At 44.3% G+C, this 20,308-nt stretch overlaps 2 protein-coding genes and 1 long non-coding RNA gene across 6 annotated transcripts; 1 reads left to right on the forward strand and 2 right to left on the reverse strand.

Moving 5' to 3' along the window:
- Window positions 1–194: 194 nt before the first annotated feature.
- Window positions 195–10,762, reverse strand: ubtf (upstream binding transcription factor). 3 transcript variants are annotated; one of them, XM_029157946.3, is made up of 21 exons: window positions 9,628–10,762; window positions 7,267–7,325; window positions 6,592–6,764; window positions 6,399–6,482; window positions 6,150–6,305; window positions 6,000–6,064; window positions 5,765–5,891; window positions 5,566–5,676; window positions 5,324–5,457; window positions 5,094–5,235; window positions 4,974–5,015; window positions 4,770–4,880; window positions 4,507–4,662; window positions 4,219–4,365; window positions 3,839–3,949; window positions 3,660–3,748; window positions 3,381–3,570; window positions 3,237–3,284; window positions 3,095–3,148; window positions 2,891–3,004; window positions 195–2,812 (listed from the first exon to the last, which is right to left on the reverse strand). In XM_029157946.3, the coding sequence occupies exons 2-21, from the start codon at window positions 7,301–7,303 to the stop codon at window positions 2,669–2,671; spliced, it is 2,235 nt and encodes a 744-aa protein (XP_029013779.1). In that variant the 5' UTR covers window positions 7,304–7,325; window positions 9,628–10,762; the 3' UTR covers window positions 195–2,668. The 3 variants fall into 3 exon arrangements, with proteins under 3 accessions (XP_029013779.1, XP_029013777.1, XP_040927669.1); XM_029157944.3 differs by having other exon boundaries at window positions 8,979–10,762; XM_041071735.2 differs by having other exon boundaries at window positions 7,781–10,702.
- Window positions 10,763–10,842: 80 nt separating this feature from the next.
- Window positions 10,843–20,295, reverse strand: slc4a1a (solute carrier family 4 member 1a (Diego blood group)). Of its 2 annotated transcripts, XM_029157939.3 has the most exons (21): window positions 17,599–20,295; window positions 16,776–16,824; window positions 16,590–16,642; window positions 15,986–16,095; window positions 15,850–15,896; window positions 15,582–15,747; window positions 15,373–15,508; window positions 15,218–15,287; window positions 15,096–15,138; window positions 14,832–15,016; window positions 14,538–14,745; window positions 14,154–14,357; window positions 13,919–14,067; window positions 13,634–13,828; window positions 13,287–13,532; window positions 13,115–13,204; window positions 12,861–13,027; window positions 12,501–12,742; window positions 12,237–12,406; window positions 11,868–12,041; window positions 10,843–11,791 (listed from the first exon to the last, which is right to left on the reverse strand). In XM_029157939.3, the coding sequence occupies exons 2-21, from the start codon at window positions 16,800–16,802 to the stop codon at window positions 11,714–11,716; spliced, it is 2,760 nt and encodes a 919-aa protein (XP_029013772.1). In that variant the 5' UTR covers window positions 16,803–16,824; window positions 17,599–20,295; the 3' UTR covers window positions 10,843–11,713. The 2 variants fall into 2 exon arrangements, with proteins under 2 accessions (XP_029013772.1, XP_029013773.1); XM_029157940.3 differs by lacking the exon at window positions 13,634–13,828.
- Window positions 11,933–16,929, forward strand: LOC114859893 (uncharacterized). The gene is made up of 3 exons (XR_003786566.3): window positions 11,933–12,072; window positions 12,209–14,085; window positions 14,158–16,929. It is a non-coding gene; the product is annotated as an uncharacterized LOC114859893 (long non-coding RNA).
- Window positions 20,296–20,308: the final 13 nt, after the last annotated feature.

The following is a 20,308-nucleotide window of genomic DNA, read 5'->3' on the forward strand; positions in this document are numbered from 1 at the left end:
TTTAAATAAAAAAGTTGTAAGTAAATTTTGATAATTAACTTAACATATTCTTAATAATGTTTTACAAATTAATAACAAGAATGTTTGAAACATTCTGTCTAGTGTTATTGCATTTTTTTAGTATTTGGATTTCGCAATATTTAAACTAAGAATATAACAACCTATGTCATCTCCAACACACTCAAGACAACACATTTTTAAAGATCATTGTTTTATTTGCCCAAATACTTAAACTACAAGGACATAAGAACACCCTCAGCTATAGAAAACATCAAATTTTGTCAAATCAGCAGTACAAACTTGTAAAGCTTTGCTGTCTTCCTCTAACCCAACAGGAGGGAGAGAAGAAACAACTAAAACAAGTGATTTAACCAGAGGTTCTCCCTCCGTGAGTGAAAGACTCACTGGCCTCAGAAGTCACAGATGAGGGTTTGCCAAATTAAGTACTAACAAAACAATAAGCACTTAATACAAAAAACAATATTTACAAAAATTACAAGTCTTTTTTTAAACCACAAATCCACTAGCAAATTATTTCCTACCATTCCCTTTTGCAAACTTTCAATATTCCTGTTCCTTTCCCTGGCATTTATATAGTTCACACAGTTGTTTTTTTATCAGTCTGTTACACAACTCATAAGAAAATCAATTCATTCCTTCCAGAATATTAACAGTTGCCATGTCATCATCTTTCTGTAAACAGAGAAACCCGAGTTACAGATGCCATTAGTCTGTGTCAAATAATGAATGACACAACAGCTCTGAGCAAAAACATTACTAAAGACCTTTGGACAGAAAAGAAAATTCTCCAATATCTACATTCATGGTATTGGTATGATGTCCCCACATAGGCAGACATGCTCGCTGCAGTCACATCATAGTGTGCAACAAAACAGCAAAAGAACAGCACATATTAAAGCAAAGAAACACATATGACCTCACCCTCTTATTTACACAGAACAGCACACAGAGGGAAAGATTTACAATAAGTGCACACTTTTTTGGGATTCAGATCAGACGAGAAACAGATGTGTTACAGTTTATACTAAAGCAAATTTTAAAAAAAAGATGAAATCATCCAGCTCAAGCTCCACAAATGATTTCAGATGAACAAAGCTCCTCATAATCAACACAAACCTCTTAACAGTTCAAATTAACGGTAAAATTAATGTAAAACAATAGTTCAGAGATGTAACATACACTAATTGCATCACATATTCTTTATAAACAGTCAGACCAAGCTCTAAATGTGGAACAATGATGTTATTCCTTCAGTGACAGACTAGACATTTATCGCCAGGCCAGACAAAGAAATACGGTTTAACCGAGTCAGAATTGTTTCAGAAGTTTGGATTTCTTTACAAAACACGTCAGCAAATTCTGATGACAGCTTTACATAACAGACAAGTGCTAATGGGTTCCACAGGTCCTATAAACAGTGCTCCACCTCCCTCTGACCTTTGATAAATTTGTCAGAATTACACAATTCTAATGATGATATAACAGCGTTTTGAATTTGAAGTTACATAAGTTGAGTGCAAATGACTTCAGTGTGTAATTAAAGTGAAATCAATTAATCTTGGAGGTTGTGAATTTAAGATAACCATTCAAATGTTCAGAATTGGAGTTTATTTTGTGTTGGTGCACCCGTCCATTAGTGAGTTGACTGCTCTAGAGTTGTGTATTTACGCGTAATCTGCAGCGATAGATTTTTTTCTGTGACATCACAGAAAATCGCATTTGTCCAATTTGTTGATGCCAACATGAGTTAGAGACCAGTGTCTAAGAGTCAGTTGTATCAAACACCTGGAGCATATCTAACAACAACAACCAAGATTCATGTGTATAATACAGAACATTTCCCATAAATTTGTAGTTTTCCTTTAAATATGAATTTACTGAGAAGTAGCTACAAAAAGTCACATTAGTTCAATGCTGTAAAACAAAACATATGAAAGCCAAATGGGTGTGAAGACTTTATAGGCACTGAATGATTTCAATGAGAACAAGGGTCGGTTCAGTTCTAAAAAAAATTCCAGCAACAAAACTAGACATTCATAATGGCTTGATTTTTCTCCTGCAAAAACCACCTCTTTAAGAACCAAACAATAAAACTTGAGAAAAGAGAACAATGTAACAGTGTTCTTGAAAAAATAAAAAGGAAACATTCTGAAGAGTGCAATTTTTCAGTACCCTGCGCAGCCCCTCTCCACGCCATGTTCTTTGGCTTGATGAAGCCTGTTCACAACTCACCCCAGCTGACTTTACAGAATTACCAGAAGTATACAACCAACACTGGAGGGCAATTCTTCACCATCCACAATAAAAACAAAATCCTAAACCTGCCAACTCAAAAACATCTATATTAAAACCAGCGGAAGAAATGTCTGTTACCAAACCTGTGGGGTTTTTGGCTTGACGTCAGCAGCCCATGCTGTGAAATGATCAACACACTGAGAAGGGAATAGAACTGATTTTGGACATAAGGGGTATCCCTCCATGGGAACAGATCGTTAATTGCAGCAAACTAAAGCTGGTGAGTGTGACTTAAACGAGGGGCTCCCTCTGGTGGTGGGAGGAAAGCAGGGTTGGCACAGTGGCAGAGCTCCCTGGACTCTTGGCTCAGCTCAGCGCTGCTCAGTTAGTCTCAAGGTGACATTGGCCCGTTTCAGTCTGAATCGGACTCCGACGCTGAATTCGACTCGCTGCTGCTGTCCTCAGACTTGTTCTCCTTGTCTTCTGCCTCGTCGTCGTCATCATCGTCATCATCATCGTCGTCGTCATCATCGTCGTCATCCTCCTCTTCATCCTTCTGTAAAAGAAAAAAAAACATCATAAGCATCATAAATAACTTAGGTCCTTGCAACTGTATGCAGTTGAGACCACACACATCATCGTCGTCGTCGTCGTCATCGTCATCATCATCGTCGTCGCTGGATGAGTCTGCTTCAGAGGATGCCTTCTCCTGCTCATCCTCGTCATCATCCTCTTCATCCTCTGTTTCCTGTAGGAAGGAGCGTTAATCAAAAATGGTTAAATTCACAGAGATCTGATCATTTATGATGGTAAGAATGCGGATGATGACAAGACTCACAGATTTTTTGGACTTTGCCTTTGGGCCTCCTGGTTTTGCTGTGGTTCTTCGTTTCTGAAAGGAGGATCAGAATAGTTAAAATCGACCCTTCTTGATCCTGTATGAGACAATAGAAATGTTACCAGTAAGATACACTACTTACTTGTGAATTGTACTCTTTGTAAGTGTTCCTCTCTTGTGAAGACAAGCTCTGTGGATGGAACAGAGTGCTAGATAAATAAATATGCTTCTGCCATTATATAATAACCTTTTCTGGTTCTTTAAACCAAATACAATCAACCCTTACAGCAAGCCACTGTTCCAGCAGGACTTTGTACTGCCGCTGCTTCTCCTCAGCAATCTTCTTGTAGCGGTCTTTCTCCTTCTGTGGTAACCTCTGCCAACGGCTGCCTATCTCAGCCATCCGCTCCTTCATTGGGAGGTGATTCAGCTCTCCGTTGGACAGCATCTCCTGAGAGAACTTCTGATATCCGTTCCTGGAAAGTTATATACAAGCACTTTAAAGCCTACGGTAGCTTACGAACAATGGGCAACCAATGGGGCCAATAAGATGCGACAAACTTACGATGGTGGTTTCTTGGGTTCACCCTCAAACTTCATTTTCTTTCCTGAGGCAATGGCAGCAGCAGGTGAGCGCATCTCACACAGTTCTCTCTATTCATAATAAGGTCAACAGTTAGCTCTGTTTTATACAGTATACACTGCAGTAAAAGAAGTATGAACAGACACTGAACTAGGTCTCACCTCGTATCTCTTCTGGTCCTCTGCCGCCTTTTTGATCCACATGATCTTTTCCTTTTTCTCCATGGTGCTCCACGTCGCTTCCATTGCTTTCTGTGCCTTTGGCCGGTCATTCTGCAAAACATCAGGTGAATGTTAAAAGCACCATGGTCATTTTGCAGCACTACTGTAACAGTGTGACTTTTGTACAAAACATTTTTTCTCTATACTTTGTGCTGTAATTCTTGTAGGAGTAATCAATTACATTATGTAATAAAAACAACACAGGAAATATAATTAATACAATGATTTACTATAAGTAAGCATACTTTAGGGACCATCAGACAAATTCCTATTGATGGTGTCACTGGAAAAACCTGCTGGTTTAATTGTCTAAACCCTACCTTGAATCTGGCCAGGTAGTCCCCTATGACACTCTGTTGCCAGATGTCTTGTGCATTCTTGGGTGGGTCTGGCAGACGACTGCGATCCTCCTTCTCCTTCTTCTCTGACTCTGCCTTCAGGGTGGTTTCTAGGCGCTTATATTTCTCCTAAATACAACAAGGTAAATCATTACTCCTAAAAATGTATTACAAATTCTACACAGCAGTCCACAGCAGTCGTTTTCACTCTGCAAGCCTGACACACTCTGTTCTCTGCAGTTTCAAGGTCACAGCCCAGTAACTGGTTACCTTCTTCTTATCTGGCAGGTCATTCCACATGCGTGCCAGATATCTTGTTAGTTCACTGTCAGAAAGGTCTGGACGCTCCTGCTGCAGTTTTGGACGTTTCTCCTCAGCGAAGATGAACATGGCTGAAATGGGCCTTTTGGGTTTTTCAGGATTGGCCTAAAGATTACAAAATGAAAGAAAAGCCATTAGAATATGTGCATGTTAAATTAGAGCTATTAGAGCGAACATTGAGTGAGTAACCACCTCCACTAACTCAGCGTTACCTTTGCTTTAGAGTTTTTCTTCTTTGAGGCTGGACTGCTGGCTCCACTGCCCTTTTTAAACCCAATTTTCTCCTCTCCTAAGACCCGCTGCTGCTCCTCTTCTGACAAGCTCTAAAGGTGACAACACAACAAAGGAACTATACATAAGAAACACTTACAACAACACAGGAACATGTTAAATGGAAACTGAAAAATAAAGCTTACACTAAGGAATCGGTTCATCTCTATTTCATACTCCTTCTTTCTCTGGAGAAGAAAAAAAAGTATTTATACAAAACCAAATGATTCGTTTGTGTTTTTGTCCCCTGATGATTCTGAACGCACCTGTTCGCAGCGTTTCTGGTAACCATCCTTGTCACTCTGTTTTAGCAGCTTCCACCTCTGGCTGCACATTACCATGCGTTCTGTGCTGGGCACGTCCTTCATGCTCGACATCAACTCGGCACAGAACATCGAGTAACCATTTCTAAAAGCACACAAACATAAATGGATTATTAAAGATAATAATAGGGTGATACACATTTGTCCACAGTGTATGTGCAGCTGTGACTTACGGAGGCGGTTTGTCAGGTCGACCATCGGATTTGTCCTTCAGGTGCCTCTCAGCCTTGGTCAGTGTGGATTTTACAATGTCTTCTTGTGTCATGTTTAACTCTGGGTGCTGTTGGATGTACTCCCTCATTGTCTCCTACAACATTACACAGTGTCACACAGAGTTAGAAACTTTAGACAAAGCATTCATATTGATTTATTATTCTTTACAGTTCCTATTAAGCCAGTAAGTGGCATCTCTCACCTCGTACTGTTTCCGCTGTTCCAGAGACTTGCTGATCCACTTCAGTCTCTTTTTGTCTGACAGCTGTGTCCACTGTTTTCCCAGACTGTCCTTAATGTCTTTGGTGGTGGCCTGGTGTCAGATAAAGAATATTAAGCTTTCCTTTATACATTGGTGCATTTTTAACACTATATGTTGTGGTTTTAATGTCTACACATACGTCTGGATGTGTCTTGAGGAAAGCCTTTTTTTCATGGTTGTACCATAGTTGTTGCGGTGTCTTGGGCTTCTCTGGTACATTAGAACCTTTCTTTGTCATACTCTCAACAAGATCTGGATGTTCCTCCCTATCGATACACATTATAAGGCAGAAGGAGAGCACAATTTTTAACCTCATATGTAGTAGGTCTAGGCCTAATATTCCAAAATAAAAAAAAATTAATATGCAATCTTACCTGAACTTCATCATGCTATGCACAAATGACTCTTTGTCTCTTAGGAAGTCATCCACATATTTTTTCTGTAGAGGAGGAAACAAGCATTTTTGAGAATGTAGCAATTAGTAAAGGTTATATTTAGTAGTTGTAGTTTTGTTCATGACTGACCTTCTTTTTGTCAGGCAGCTCCCTGTACTTCTTGGACAGGATTTTAGTTAAGTCTAAGTTACTCATTTCAGGGTGTAACTTTGCGTATTTGGCCCTTTTCTCCATAAAGAAGCGAAAATATGGAGTCAATGGCTTCTTGGGGAAATCTGGGTGTTTCTGTACATAAATGGGAAAATAAGAAAAACGTGTTTAATTTAGAAACTGACTTTATGACTTTAATCATCAAGCAAAATGGCTGTTTTATGTCACCTTTATTTTCTTGCCCTTGTAAGGGTTCTTGATGTAGTCCTGAGCATCAATTATTAGTTCTGTTAGGGTCCTGAATTTACGAATCTTCAGACAGAGATGCAAAACACATTAACTCAAAGCACAAGTTTGAATCTCAACATAAAGACCATCTGCCCGTCACTCAATCAACACACGTTACTTAAACCGGCTTTACCTCTTTAGAGACCTCCTGCCACTTCTGCTTGCACATCTCAGCTGTATAGGAGTTGAAGGCCACCTTCTGCCAGTCAAGGTGGGACTCTGACGTTTTATATTTGGTCAGATCCTTCTGAGGAAGGGCCACCTTCATGGCCTCCAGCAGTTTTAAGAGGTCATCCTGTACCCAGACTGTCACGATGCCAACAGAAATAATAATATATTACACAATTACCACAACCCTATGTTCAGTTATGAAGCTGGCTATAGTAAGATTGTTACGTATATATAAAGTTTACAGCCGACACTCCGTTTACTAATTGATCAAAATATAAAACATTTGAAAAATGCCCATTGCAGTTCCTTAAAGGTGCTGGTTACATGGAATGTTTTTATAATTCTTAATTCTCTAGTTTCTGACATAAAAGGAAGTTAAACTTTTGAGAACTGAGAAGTTCACTTGAAGTGATGAATGATTTAAATAATTAACTGCCTACTTCTCATCTTTTAGGGAGTATTGCTAATTACTAATGAGTGGCTTTGGCCATGCTTCGTGAAAATGGTCCAAGCCAAGTGTATGGCTTGAGACATGAAATGATAATTTACGGTCATGACATTTTGTATCTGTACAGAAAAAAAATGACCAACTGTGAATTTTATTTTAATATCCGTGGAAAACAATCGATGGTCCCACCTTGGTCTTGGGAGTTTGCCTCCATTTCTCCATTCATTTGTGGTTATTCCGTCTGATATCTACAAAAGTCACAGAAATGCAGCTGTTATAATATATCGTGTCTTCAAGCCGCATGATCGTTAATAAAAAACATGGTGCTCAAACACATCTAGTTGCTGAATGAGAAAACGTCCCACTTTCAAATCGCAGCATTTTACGTAAAGTTAATTTTACGTTTATATTATTTAAATGATTTCCACCGAGGTCTCGTCTGAGTTATAAAGGAAAAAGTGATAGTTTCCATGTGGTGGAATTTAAATTTGCCTCGACATAATGGTTTATGTTCATTACACCGCCCCTTAAACGTTTACGCTACATGGCGAGACATAGGCTATTGCTTGTGACGGCTTCAAATCTCAAATAACACTGCGGACGGCTTCAACTAGCACAACTAGCTACGGCAACGGGAGGCTGCATCCAGCAAATGGTGCCGGGCGGAATTCGGCGTATTAGTCCTGTCCTTTTTTTCCCCCACCGCTAACGTGCCGTGGGTGCACGGGAGCGACCATTTTCTCGGCCGATTCGCTCGGTAATGGAGGCTTTTCTATCGCAGCGGAGGTTGGGGAGGATCCACGGAAGGAGGAAGCGAATGGACGTGGACGGACGGGCAGCTGTAGGCGACCAGCTGACCACGGACGGGGGATCTGCTTTCGGTGCTCGATGCGAGGGAATGGTGGCCTGGAAGCACTGCAGCCAAATGCGCCACTCGGAAGCGGCGCCTCATCACCGTTGGACGCGGATCTAGATCCGCCATGCATAATCTCTCCTCAACACGGCGGCTCGAAGCGAGGCGAATCCAAATCTTAATTCGGCCGTCGTCGTCGAATGCGCTCGAATCGCATCCCCAGACCGGTTTGTGCGGGTTTTGGGGGTGTTTTACGCCGCGATCCGGCGGCAAAAACCCAGTGCATTCTTCATCGAGGCGTAGCCGAGCGGCGCTCCAATGATGGCGGCTGCTCGTTGTTCGTCGTGTCCTTGATGGCCCCAGCTCACTGTGGCGTCCACACTGTGACCCAGCCGCATTAGAACGACCCATGTGGCGATATTTATGAAACTAAAAAGCCCACCGTAGTCATATAAAACGGTTAAAATAGAAACTAGTTCAATTTTTAACATTTTAACTTGGATGAGAGCGCTGGGAGCTGGGGCATTACATGGCCAAGGACGTCTGGACTCGGCAAATGTAGCTGAAATTTAACATTCTTACAATGCGTGTTGTTTTATTAAGACGTTTAACTATTTGGCTTAAAGCTGAAATATTGGCGGTAAATATAACCAGGAATCCCATTTTTGGGAGCTTGCACATAGACCGCTTGAACGTTACAAATCATTTACTGAACTCATTGTGATTTAGGAACGTTATTCTTTTTTAAATTCGACTTTTCAGAAGAAGCTTCGTTAAAGACTAAAAACGCCGAGGAGAGTTCCTCGGTGCTGCCTCGGAGAGATGTGCGGAGACGCAGGAAGAAAGGAGACGCGTGCGTTAGCGTTAACGACCGGTCGTTGGAGCCCGGAGCTCGCTTCGCCACCGGGTCCGTTAGGACGGTAACGGCCGAGCGCGCGACGGTACACTGTAGCCGAACGTTGGTACGAAACACAGAAACGCGCGAGGCTGCGCGGCTTCACTGGCGCCACGAAGGGCTCCAGGGTCCGCCATGCTTCAGGAAACCTACCGTGACAAGGTCCAATGGCGCACTGCAAACAGTGGGAAAACGGAGCGAAACACGACAACCGCGGCGTCGCAGGCTCCTTCTCCTCGACCCAGAAAGCGCCTAAGCGAGGACGAGAAGGCGGGTTCTCCGTCGCTCGGTCGTCGCTGGTTCTGGGCTCGTCGGGGAGAGAGAGAGGGGGAGAGAGAGGGAGAGTCTGTGCACGGTGAGATATTAAACCGAGATCCCTGATGGCTAACCGAGAGAGGCGGCTCGCTGTTCCGCCAACAGCCGCATGGAGGTCTCGGCGCGGAAACCACCGTTGATTCCCCCACGCAAATTTCCCCGTTGCAGCGCGAGCGGCCGAGTTTCGCTCGAGCAGACGCGCGCGAAGCGTTCGACAGGGGGTAATTTTGAAGAAATGCCACATTCACCTACGGGTATCGCGCGCAGATTCTTCCCGCTGTACAGGACAACAAATTCGGGTATGGCCGACCTGCTCCGTCGCCTGCTCTACCGCGACGGGCGGCTTATGTCGCCACCACAAAGAAACTACCCCCTAAAGGCAACTAATGACAAAACCGAACACCAAATGTGCATTTTCTACGTCTATGGATCTTTATAAGCTTTTTTTTACCGCGCTCGCTCGTGCAGAGCGTCTGTGCTGGCTTACCTGTCTATCGGCGCGAGCCTCCGCGTCGCTGTGGAGGAAGAAGGGGAGGGTTGAACGATAGCCAGCACTGCGCCGTCGGTCCCGGGCTCCAGTCCCCGCAGAGCTGGTCCTTCCCCCCGCCTCCATCTCACTCGCCGTCTCCCTCCACTCAGCGCGCACGAGCCCCTCGCCTCCATCCCCGCCGAGGCGTCCACCATTTTCCACCCGGTGTCGCACCGCCGGCGGAGTTATTTCTTACTCCCGGAGATCGAGGCGAGATGATTTGAGCCTTAGATCGCAGCAGAGTTAGGTTTTTAATAGGACGTTTTTTGAAAGCGAGCGGGTGTCTGCTGCCGTCTACCGCCGCAGCCCAGCTCCCACACACCTCGGCGCAACTTGCTAGAAGTAACGCGCATCTGCTTTTGATTTGAAACGATCAGTGTTCGAGTTACACTTAGTTGGGAGACAAGTGACTGGCGGGTCGACACCGCAGCCTCCGTCCATCTCCACGCCGCCGAAAGCTCGATTTGAGCTAATTGTTAGCGGCTGTTTGACAGCTTCATTTTGTCCCAGCGTGTTTTTTCTTGTCAACTCCACCTTGTGTGTTTGTGGGCGGAACCCCGGGCCGTCCAATCCACTCCGTCCGACTCAGGCAAAACAAATGACTTGCAGGCACTCGGCCTTGTTAAACTGTGCTGCCTTCACACGCTGTCGGAAATGTAGCAATCACTGACTGTACTACTTCTTTCTCCCCTTTCAGACTAAAGCAAGCAATTACAATTGTCTTTATGAAATATAACAACCACGTAAATATGAATTAAATTTAACTAGTGCTAAAATGTATCCCAAGAGCCTTATGTAAGATTTTAGAGTTACAGACCGATATATACCCAGCATATTCCTCAAATAATCACAATAAAATGTTGTGTTGTATTTATGTGTGTAGTAAATCATATGTCATGACTGTTTTATAATGTATTTTAAAATGATAATTTTGTGTCTTCCTTAAGAACTAATGGGTATGCAATAAAATGCATTTGAAATATTTAAATGATGCATGTATAACATTATAAATGCTTTCTTTAAGCACATGTCCACGGTGTGTTTACAAAAAGCTGTGAAGTTTGAAATTCCTTGAGATCCATGAAGTCACCATATTTCAGTCGAGTTACGTGTTTGGCAAAATGTAGAATATCCTGAGTGATGCGAAAACAATTGTTCTGTACTGATTAAAGCTCCTGTTTAAATTGTGTTTTTATTTTTGATAAGTGAAAATTTAAAGCATGTACAGTGTTTCAAGCACACAAACACATCTGCCATGTTTATATAATGGCTCAGAAAGTTATATTTCACCTTCAACTATGCACCCGTAATTGCTTTATAACAAAAGCAATTACACACTTTAAATAAGACATAAGTGCATCAAACATCTTTTATAAACAGTCTAATTAGCTCAACTGAACATGAGAAACCAGATTCAGTAAACCATACACAGCATATCAGTGACTAAAACAACTTAAAACAATTGAGAACACTTGAAGAAACTACTGCATGAAGCAAAATAATTGATGGACCTCAATATGCATTAATAATGTCTGTGATCAAATTTGCAGTTGAAACAACAAAATGAACAGATCTACATGTTGGCATCTATGATAGGAATCCATTAAACATATTTTTGTGTAGCTTACACACAAATGCTTTCCTTTCAAAGCAATCAAGTTGTTCCCAGAGCACCACTGAGTATTTAAGAAACAAACAATCTAAAGTTAGAAAATAAAAGAAGAAGTTAAAGAGTATGCTTAAAATATCTCACGTGAAATTAAAAAAGTGTGTAAAATAAAAACACATTCATTCTCTTAATGATTAAAAGAACTATGTTCATGGTTGTCTGTTGTGGTTCAGGGTCACAAATATAGATGAAGAAACTGGAATGAGTCTAGAAGTAGAAGAGTTCCTTAATTGATACAATAAATAAAAATAACAAAACTGTTTGAAACTGCAAAAAGTTGTTTAAAAATACATAGTTTTTCCTGAAATTCAACTTTCACATTTTTCTTGGCAAACAAGATGTTTGTGAATGTGTTGAATAATATTATGGTGGCCTTTACGGCAGGGGGCACTCATTGTACACATCCTCCCCAGGTTCCTCCTCCAAAATCACTTTGGCATCATCTGCATCCAGCTGCAACAAAAAACAACCATGTCAACTAAACAATAATGTATGTAACTGAGCTCATGCACTTACTGAAGGTACTTACACATTTCATCTCCAGGACGGAGAACACCCTGCCGGTCATGAACATGCGCAGAGGGACAGTGAGAATGAGCACAAAGGGCAGCGCCAGAGAGAAAGGGCTCATCTTCACCACCCACAGGACAGCCAGGCACACGACCTGGATCAGGGTGAAGAGATGCATCCGCAGAGTCCTCACCTGCAGAGACGAGAGAGCGGGCTTGTGTTCAGTGAGTCTGATATTTATATATTATATTATTATATATATTTATATAGAAGCATGCAACTCATCTAAGCATTGGCACAAGTCAAAAATATCAATCAATAAATAAATGAATGGCTTATAGACACTCATTATAAACCAAGGGATGCTTTGTATGTGGAGGACAAATACCCTAGTGGCATATGCGTCAGGAGGATGGTACTTCTTTGGTGTAATCAGCAGCAGTATCCTGTCCCACATCTGGATTCCACTGAGAGACGTGATACCCATGTAGAGGAAGATACCGAACAAGGCTGTCATGGGAATCATCTTCAGTATAGGTTCCATGTAAATAGAAACACCTGTGTATCACAGAACATGAATAAATATGAAAGACAGTTCAATTTTGATTCATTCCGCCGGGTCTCTATCAGAACTGTAGATGGCAGCACTTACCAACCAAGAGGGCCACAAGGAAACCACTGATCCTTTGCTCCACCACCTTCTCAATCTCTGGCTTCGGGCCCTTGGTCATAACAGTGAGGGCGTTGGCGTGGGTGACGGATCTCACCGTGGCAGCGCTCAGCCAAGGCACGCCGAAAATGGATGCGATGCCTCCCATGGTGACGAGTACGAGCAGATCGAAATGGAAGCCCGAGCCTTTGATCATCTTCCTCTCAGGTTTGCTCACGATCAGCCTGGCCATTCACAGAAAGCAAAAAACGGTTTTACAACATCTTTTCTGCCTGTAATTATTCAAAGTTTAATAGATTAGAGACAAAGATTCCATAGCCATGTAGATAGACGTAGGCTCACGTAGTGATCTGGGACTCGAGAAAGATGAGGATGAAGACGAGGAGTGCTGGAACACAACAGGCGCCCATCATCCAGCCAGGGAAGGGCTTGTTCAGTCCCATGGGGTTAATGATCCAACCTCTGGCTTTGGGGTTGGTCACCTCAACACCTTTAGGCACAACAAGTTTCTGCAGGACAAAAGAATGCTTTTAATTTAGCCCACTTCACACCAAACATAGAGGAAGAGGAATTGTATTTGATTTAAGCCTCCTTGCCTGAGTGTAGGCGTCCTCAATGCTGATGTCCACAGCGATCATGAAGAAAATAGCAATGGGCACGCCGAAATCTCCAATCAAACGACGGAGCTGCACGGGCAGCAGAGAACACAAGGAATGAACGGAGTGCTCATGTCTAACATCATCTCTGTGTGTATGAATCTCATCTTACTGGGCCGGGGAAGTAATGGCCATTCTTGAACTGGCGGAGGAAGAAGGCGATGAAGAAGCAGCCAAACATCAGGCACATAGACAGCAGGGCAGTGTTGGGATACGGCCTCTCGTACTCGACCTCGTGGACGGTCACATTGCCGTCCGAATGATACTCCGTATGCTCCTTGACCAGCGGGTGGAAGGGGTTGTCCAGTGACGTATTCAGGTGTTCGTAGTTGAGGATCAGAGGGTGGGTTCTGAAGATCTGAGCAGGAGAAGATATAAGCGGCGGCGTGAGTACAAGTCGACACATTCAACGGTGACAGCATGGAGATGATGAGAAATGAAGGAATGAGATGAGGAAACCATGATGAGCTTGTTGAAGGTCTCGTAGATGAAGATGAGCGAGATGAGGATGGAGAATATTTCCTGAGTGAAGCGGCTGATGTATCGGACCAGGAAGCTGCCTTCCACAGCCACAATGATGACCACTATGACTATGAGCCACATCCCCACCCAGGTACGACCCACAATGTACTCAATGTTCTGGGCCTTGCAGAACTAGTATGGGATAAAGGAGGTATAATGAGCATTAATGAGGAAAACAGTGAGTAAAGGTTTATTGCAGGTGTATCATAGTCTTGTACATACTAAGAAAAAGGCTTCCTCAAACACCAGCAGTGGTCCAGAGAAGCCAATGACGAGGACGGGCTGGGCGGCGATGAGGCAGAAGATGATGCCCTGGACGCAGGTGGAGATCATGAGCTCCGACACGCCCATCATCTTCTGCGTTTTCTCAGCTATAATTAGACCCAAAGGTAGGAGGTGTCAGCAAACAAGTGTAAATGGACTGAACACGAGGAATCTTATGCTGTCTGTTGTTTACCTAGCAGGCCTCCAAAAGTGATGGCCGGGGACAGGGCAGCAAAGTAAATGAAGATGACGGCCGAGAGCACCTGAGGGTTCAGACCGTCCAGGTAGTCGCTGAGGTAGTGGCGGTAACGGCGCTTCACGTCCTTCACCATCCCACCAAAGGGGTAGCCGGTACGGGCCAGGGGGTCGTCCTTCGGCCCCGCTGGGGGTTTGTCATCTGGAAAATGAAACAAATACATTTATGCTAAGCTAAGCTATGATTAGCTTCTGCTAAGATATGATTAGCTTCTGCTGAGCTATGATTAGCTTAGCTTAGCATAACGATTGGCTGTTTATGGTTTCTTAAACTGATGCTCCTCTGTGCCCGTGTACTGGTGTCACGTTTGTGTTTGCTGACCTTTGACCCTGTCTCCAAACGCCAGACGAGAGTCGCTGGGACGGAGTCTGTCACGCAGCATCTTCTGCTGGTAGCTGATTACTGGCTCCAGCATCGACGTCTCCTGGATCTCAGTGGGAGGAATCACGATGCTGCAGTCCATGAATTCGGCGATGGCGTTTGTCACATCTTTTTCGGTCTGCGCTAAGAACACCTCCAGGCAAAAAACCTGTGGAAAAGCAACGCAGTGGTGGTTCGCGTCTACTGCTCGCTGTGCTCGGCCTCTGTCGCCTGCCGCCCCCCCGTCCTTCTTACCCAGTCGGCCAACAGGGCGCCCATGGCTCGGCCGCATTCGCTGTAGTTTATCCCGCTTTGGCTGGGCCCCACCATCATGAAGACGAAGCGAATTGGGACGGGAGTCTCCAGGACAGTGTCCATCACAACAGAGTCATTCAGACGCACAAAGGCAACAACTGGTTTCTGCAGGGAATCCAAAACACCTGGTGGACAGAAAACACACTTTAGCTTTAAGAGCGGAGGCCCATTGTGTAAGATTAGAATAGAATAGTATAAACATACCTGAGAGGACGATTGAGGCCTCTATGTTGTCCGAGGCGTCTCTCTGTAAAGAGATTTGTTCTTTTCAGTAAATGTCAATATACATGAAGAAATTAAAGTCCATAAAAACCAAGGGATGATACCTTCTTTGTGACAGAAAAAGCCCTCATCTCAATGTGTCCAGCAGCGGTAACCACAGGTCCCTCAGACTGACTAGTGAGGACAAATGAATGGAGCGTTAACAAGCTGCAGCGTTACAGTAAACAGGGTCTAACAGGGTCTGGGAGACCCATGTTACCTGCGCTTCAGGAGCAGAGCTCTCAGCAGGTCCTCGCGGTCGCTCGCACGGATCTCGTTCCTGTTCAGCAGCTCGTCAGCCACTTTCTCGGACACCGACGACAGCGTGCTGGCGTTCATGTTCAGGATGATGGCGCCTAAGGTCACGAAAGGTCACGGGTTAGTTTTGGCGTCAGCCGGTCCTATGACTGGACGGACACGCGGCGTCACCTGTGCTCATGGTCCTGCGGACGTGAAGCAGACTCTTGAAGGTGAGATAGGAGACATGAGAAGGACCCCACACGCCTGTGACAGGGTTGAAGTTCTCCTCGAACCCCACCCAGCGGGCCGTCTGCTGCCAGGTGCCCACCTGGAGCTCATTCAGCTCCACATAGGCCTGTTGTAATGCAAAGTGGTCCATTACACAGCAGAAAGTAGGAGCAGGGAATGTGTTGACGTCTATTCACTGTTTGTACAGTTGATAAGATCGTGAACTAACTTGAGCATCGCCTCTTGTGCTGGCGTTGGTGTTCAGGTTCATATAAGCTGAAATGAAAAAATGACTTTTCATTATATTAGTAAGATAGAAATCTGGCAAAACAAAACCCATCTGAGCAGCTGTCAGGAGAGTTTACCCTCTGAGCCGCTGGGGATGACGATAGTCTCCACGTGACGCTCGGCATCCTCATCCTCCTCCTCCTGTCTCCTTTCCAGGTCATAGTCGCTGCCCTGGTTTAGAGATGGGCTGGAGGAGAAATATTAATAAAGGCTATGGATGACTGGTTTTAAACTCAAAGAGAAACTATTATATGTCACTGTTATTAGTTAACGTAGCTGTAACTGTAGTAATCAAAAGTCCACAATTCATAAAAGTAAGAGACGCTATGAAGTCATAAAATCCCGACACCCTTAAAAAGGCTGCATTTCTCTTTTTAGCCACGCGAGGGCAGCGTTGCACAGTGTAATCAGCGGCGCTCTCATCTCAGACTCCTGTCACTTTTGCATGTGTTGACTATCTGACCCCTAGTGGACATGTGACACATGTTCTTAGGTTTGAGCCTAATATCCTTTGCTCCGTTTTGGAGCATCTAAATGCCACATTCACTGCTGTTTGGTTGGTGCTGGGCAGCCAGACAGCATACTTCAGATTCCTACATGCTTCCTGCTGCAGACGCACATAAAGTCCTTAAATAAAGCTATTTGTCATCTCTTCTACAGGGGCGGAGAGGAAGCACTCACAGTCTCAGAGGCGAGGGGAACGCCTCGTGGTCTTCACAAGACATGTCACTGTCCTGAAAGAGAATGGACAGAAGAAGCTGGATGAAGACGGGTCCATCAATACTATCTGACTGTCATTCATAGCACAATGAAATTTGCCAGCAGTATTTAAAAATGTTCAACTCTGTCTGAGGAATGACGACCAACCTGCTCAAAGAAGAAATTATTTTCCATTGATGTGTCTCAGATGAACTCCCTAAGACACAAACATTGGCTTAGAATAATATTTTATTAATGCCACACACACCAGAGACTCAAAAGGGATCAAAAAGAGGGATTTTGAAATAAATATCATAACTGACATTTTCTGCCAATAGTTGTTACTGGGCTCTTGTCTGTGCTGGGCCCTTTGACGGAGATAGCGCCATCTATCATCACACAGGCGCCGAGCTGCAGCTCAGCGCAGATAATCAATCGTCGCTGAGAATGTGAACGACGTTATAGTTTAAACATGAGACGCACAGAGGCTTATCTGTGGGTTACGCCCTTCAGCGCCACATCTCTGTCAGGGGACCTGCCAGGATGTGCAGCTATGTACAGTAATACATATTTTACCTTGTCATACAGAGGAATATAATATATATTAAATTATAAATGTAGATAGTTGGTTTATGTATAGCAGGAGTTTCACAAGCAGCTAAACAAGGTTGGCAGTTATTTCCCCAAACTGCATATGAATGTGTTCTCATATGAAAAAAACAGGACTCTTACAGTTTGATTCTTAAGTAGCTTTAGGAGCTTTAATGGTAAAACTTTAACAAATAAATTGCACAACAACATGAGATGTTGTAGGAGCAACTCTTGTTGTCACACAGAAAACGCATTAATAGGTGAATTAGTAGAGATTATTTTTCCTTCCTATAAACTATCTTCAGTTAATAATTAGATAAGACAGAGCATCCACTGTGACGCTCTCCTGGCGTACGTCAGGTACCGCTCAGTCTCGTCATAAACAGAACCACACCCCTACCTGCATGCAGGTGCTCCCACCTGGTCTCCAGCGCCGGACTCGGGTCGACGTGTCGCTCTAAGCCCAGAGGCGCTCTGCGATAGCGTGAGCCGGGTCGAATGAAAAGACGAGTGCAGGAACAGAGCGGCAACGCCCAGAGGGAACTACGTCTATCGCTAGAAGCCCCCGTGCCCCAGAACCCCCCGGACTCTGAGCAAACTGGCGAGGGGCGGGGGCGATAGAGGCCCAGGGCTCTATCAGCCAGGCGCACCTTGACAGAGGGATATCCCAGCCCTAGCTGCCCGGCTCCGCCCTCTCGGGCCGCACGGGTCCGGGTCCGGGTCCGGGTCCGGGTCCGGGTCCGGCAGCGGGGCCAAGCTGTGTGGACCCGCAGGCAGGACATCAGCCTGTCGGGGGGGCTCGGAGAGGGAGAAGGCTGCAGTATCACCTGCCACATCGCCTTGTTTACGCACAGGGGATTCCCTCACGATGTGGAGGGCCTCAGTGAAATGATGAAACTGCTTTAATTGCAGCATTTCTGTAGAGGGACGAGGCGTGAGACGTCTCCCGCTGGTTCAGCCCGTTTACAGAGCGGCACCGAGTTGAGGATGCAGAAAAGCGAACATGTTAGGGTGTCACCACGATGATACTAAGGCAACAGTGGCCCTCCTCAGGTCTCACGACCCATTCAAGTATCAGTGGGATGTGCTGGAGAAACACCACCTGGCAGCTGACAGAACCCAGCACAGCTTCATCAGAAGCAGGTGGTTTATCAGAATTAGTCAATTCTATGTTGTGGTTCTGGATGGAAAGAAAGATGTTATTCTCTGTGTAACAACATCTAATAGAATGATGCATAATTGTTGCAACAATGTCATCAACAGACACAATGTTCCTGTCGTTTTACAGGTTCAGAAACATGTGGGTCCAGTTTATCTCATGAATCTGTTGCTGTAACATCACCTACAGGAAACGTAACAGAGGTTCCAGCACAGTGATGAAACAGTGGCTGGAACACATCACTACTGTACTGTGATGTATTTAATACTGCACGTTTCAGGTTCTGATTTCAACATCGTCTGAACTCTGAGTGAAGTTTTCCCACTGTCATGAATGAGTCTTTGAGTGACCTCAAGCCTAAATGCTGTGGTTTGAAATGAAGCGGATCCTCGACACACGAGACAGCGTGATGGGGTTTAATGACCAAGGAGAACATCAACAGACCCGACAGCATGTACATAATTAGATGATCCGGAGAGTAACTCGTTTCAGCCTCGACTCTCAGGATAAAACGTCACGTTCCTGAACAGCATAAGACTTAGTTTAACTGTTAACTTTTGTCTGTAGATTTATTTACTTTACATTATGATTTAACATGCTTATCCCATTGACAATTTTAATACTGTTTATATTTGTAGGGTGTCATATTATTGTATCATTAAAAAGTTTTAAATGTATGATGATAAGGGATCTATATGTAAACTTAATGTAATATTTAGCCCACTGAGGGACTGAGGGCCCCAACTACAGGCTCTGTAACACAGGGCCGTTATCACCAGCTACTGTATCACCTCAGTCCATGTGTCACACACACTATAGAGACACTCCCAGTCTTCTAATAGCCTCGCAACCAAACACGTGATCAAAATCTTACGTCTCAAATGTTTTTGTGTTCAAGCACACGATTTAAAAGCACACATCTGAGGTTTTTCTTATGGCCACTTAACAATATACAGTATATGACAAACCTTGTACTGGACGCAAGCTGAGGGTCTGTTTACTTGGTATGAAAATACATAATGACACTTTGACTAAGGTTTGCAGATGTTTATGGTTAAATCGGGGAATCAGCCAATGAGCAACCGTCGCATTAACTGGATCAGAAAGGTCAGAGCCAAACGCTGGTCAAGGCTCATTTTCAAACGCCTCACACGAGCTCTATCAGCATTAGAAGGAGCATGTTATCGCTGAGGGCCAGAGTCGACTCCAGAGACCCACCTAGTGACAGCGTCACAACAAACGACAGTACACAGCGTGGCCTCGTAGCCATAGTTGGTCCTCTGTGCTCACTGGACTCGTGCTCTGGAAAAACAAGACGTCTAAGCATGTTCCATTTAGTTTAACATTGTGTTAAATGATATATTTACAGCTGTGTGGAGGTGCTGATTAGAAAGCTACAGTTTAAAGCACCTAAAATGTAAGATCAAAGATAAGGTGATTGAGGATGCATTCTTTTTAGCAGACATTTGCATAGAGCATCATACCAGGTTGTCACTTCTCTGTAATTTAGTGCAGGCCGACAGAAGCAGGTCATTCTGCTTTGCTGACATTCCAGCGTCCGTCTGAACAGACTTAATGCAGCTGCAGTAATGAGTTCTGGGCAGATATGAGCAGCAGCAGCAGCATCTACTGTAACTAGCCCTGAGGACAAGTAGAGGGTTGACGCTGGCGCCCCCTAGTGTCAACTATGTGGCACAAGACTGAGCACTTAAATTACCTGTCATGACAAAGCACATCAAGGCTGAAACTCATCCAACTGGTTTTTGTAACACTGGAAACACACTTTTATTCTCTGAGGAGAAGCAAACATTTAAAGTCTAGTGAAGAGCGTAAAAGCAGGGCAGTTCACGTTCAGCGAGCTTCCCGTCGTCTATCGCCACGTAGGTCTAAAAACAGAGCCCTGTCGTGTGCAGCGGTCGGGAGGGACTGGTCGCGTTAGCCAACAGCAGAT

This window comes from Betta splendens, chromosome 8 (assembly GCF_900634795.4).
Source record: "Betta splendens chromosome 8, fBetSpl5.4, whole genome shotgun sequence".
Classification (NCBI taxonomy): domain Eukaryota; kingdom Metazoa; phylum Chordata; class Actinopteri; order Anabantiformes; family Osphronemidae; genus Betta; species Betta splendens.

Coding starts and splice junctions, on each gene's coding strand:
- ubtf (XM_029157946.3), bottom strand. CDS start 7,303: ATGAATGGAGAAATGGAGGCAAACTCCCAAGACCAAG. Junction 5,236..5,323: donor CGACCTGACAAACCGCCTCC/GTAAGTCACAGC, acceptor GTGTGCTTTTAG/AAATGGTTACTCGATGTTCT. Junction 4,366..4,506: donor ACCTGCCAGATAAGAAGAAG/GTAACCAGTTAC, acceptor TGTTGTATTTAG/GAGAAATATAAGCGCCTAGA.
- slc4a1a (XM_029157939.3), bottom strand. CDS start 16,802: ATGGAAAATAATTTCTTCTTTGAGCAG. Junction 15,897..15,985: donor CATCCCCAGCGGCTCAGAGG/GTAAACTCTCCT, acceptor TTTTCATTTCAG/CTTATATGAACCTGAACACC. Junction 14,358..14,537: donor GTTTGGAGACAGGGTCAAAG/GTCAGCAAACAC, acceptor TTCATTTTCCAG/ATGACAAACCCCCAGCGGGG.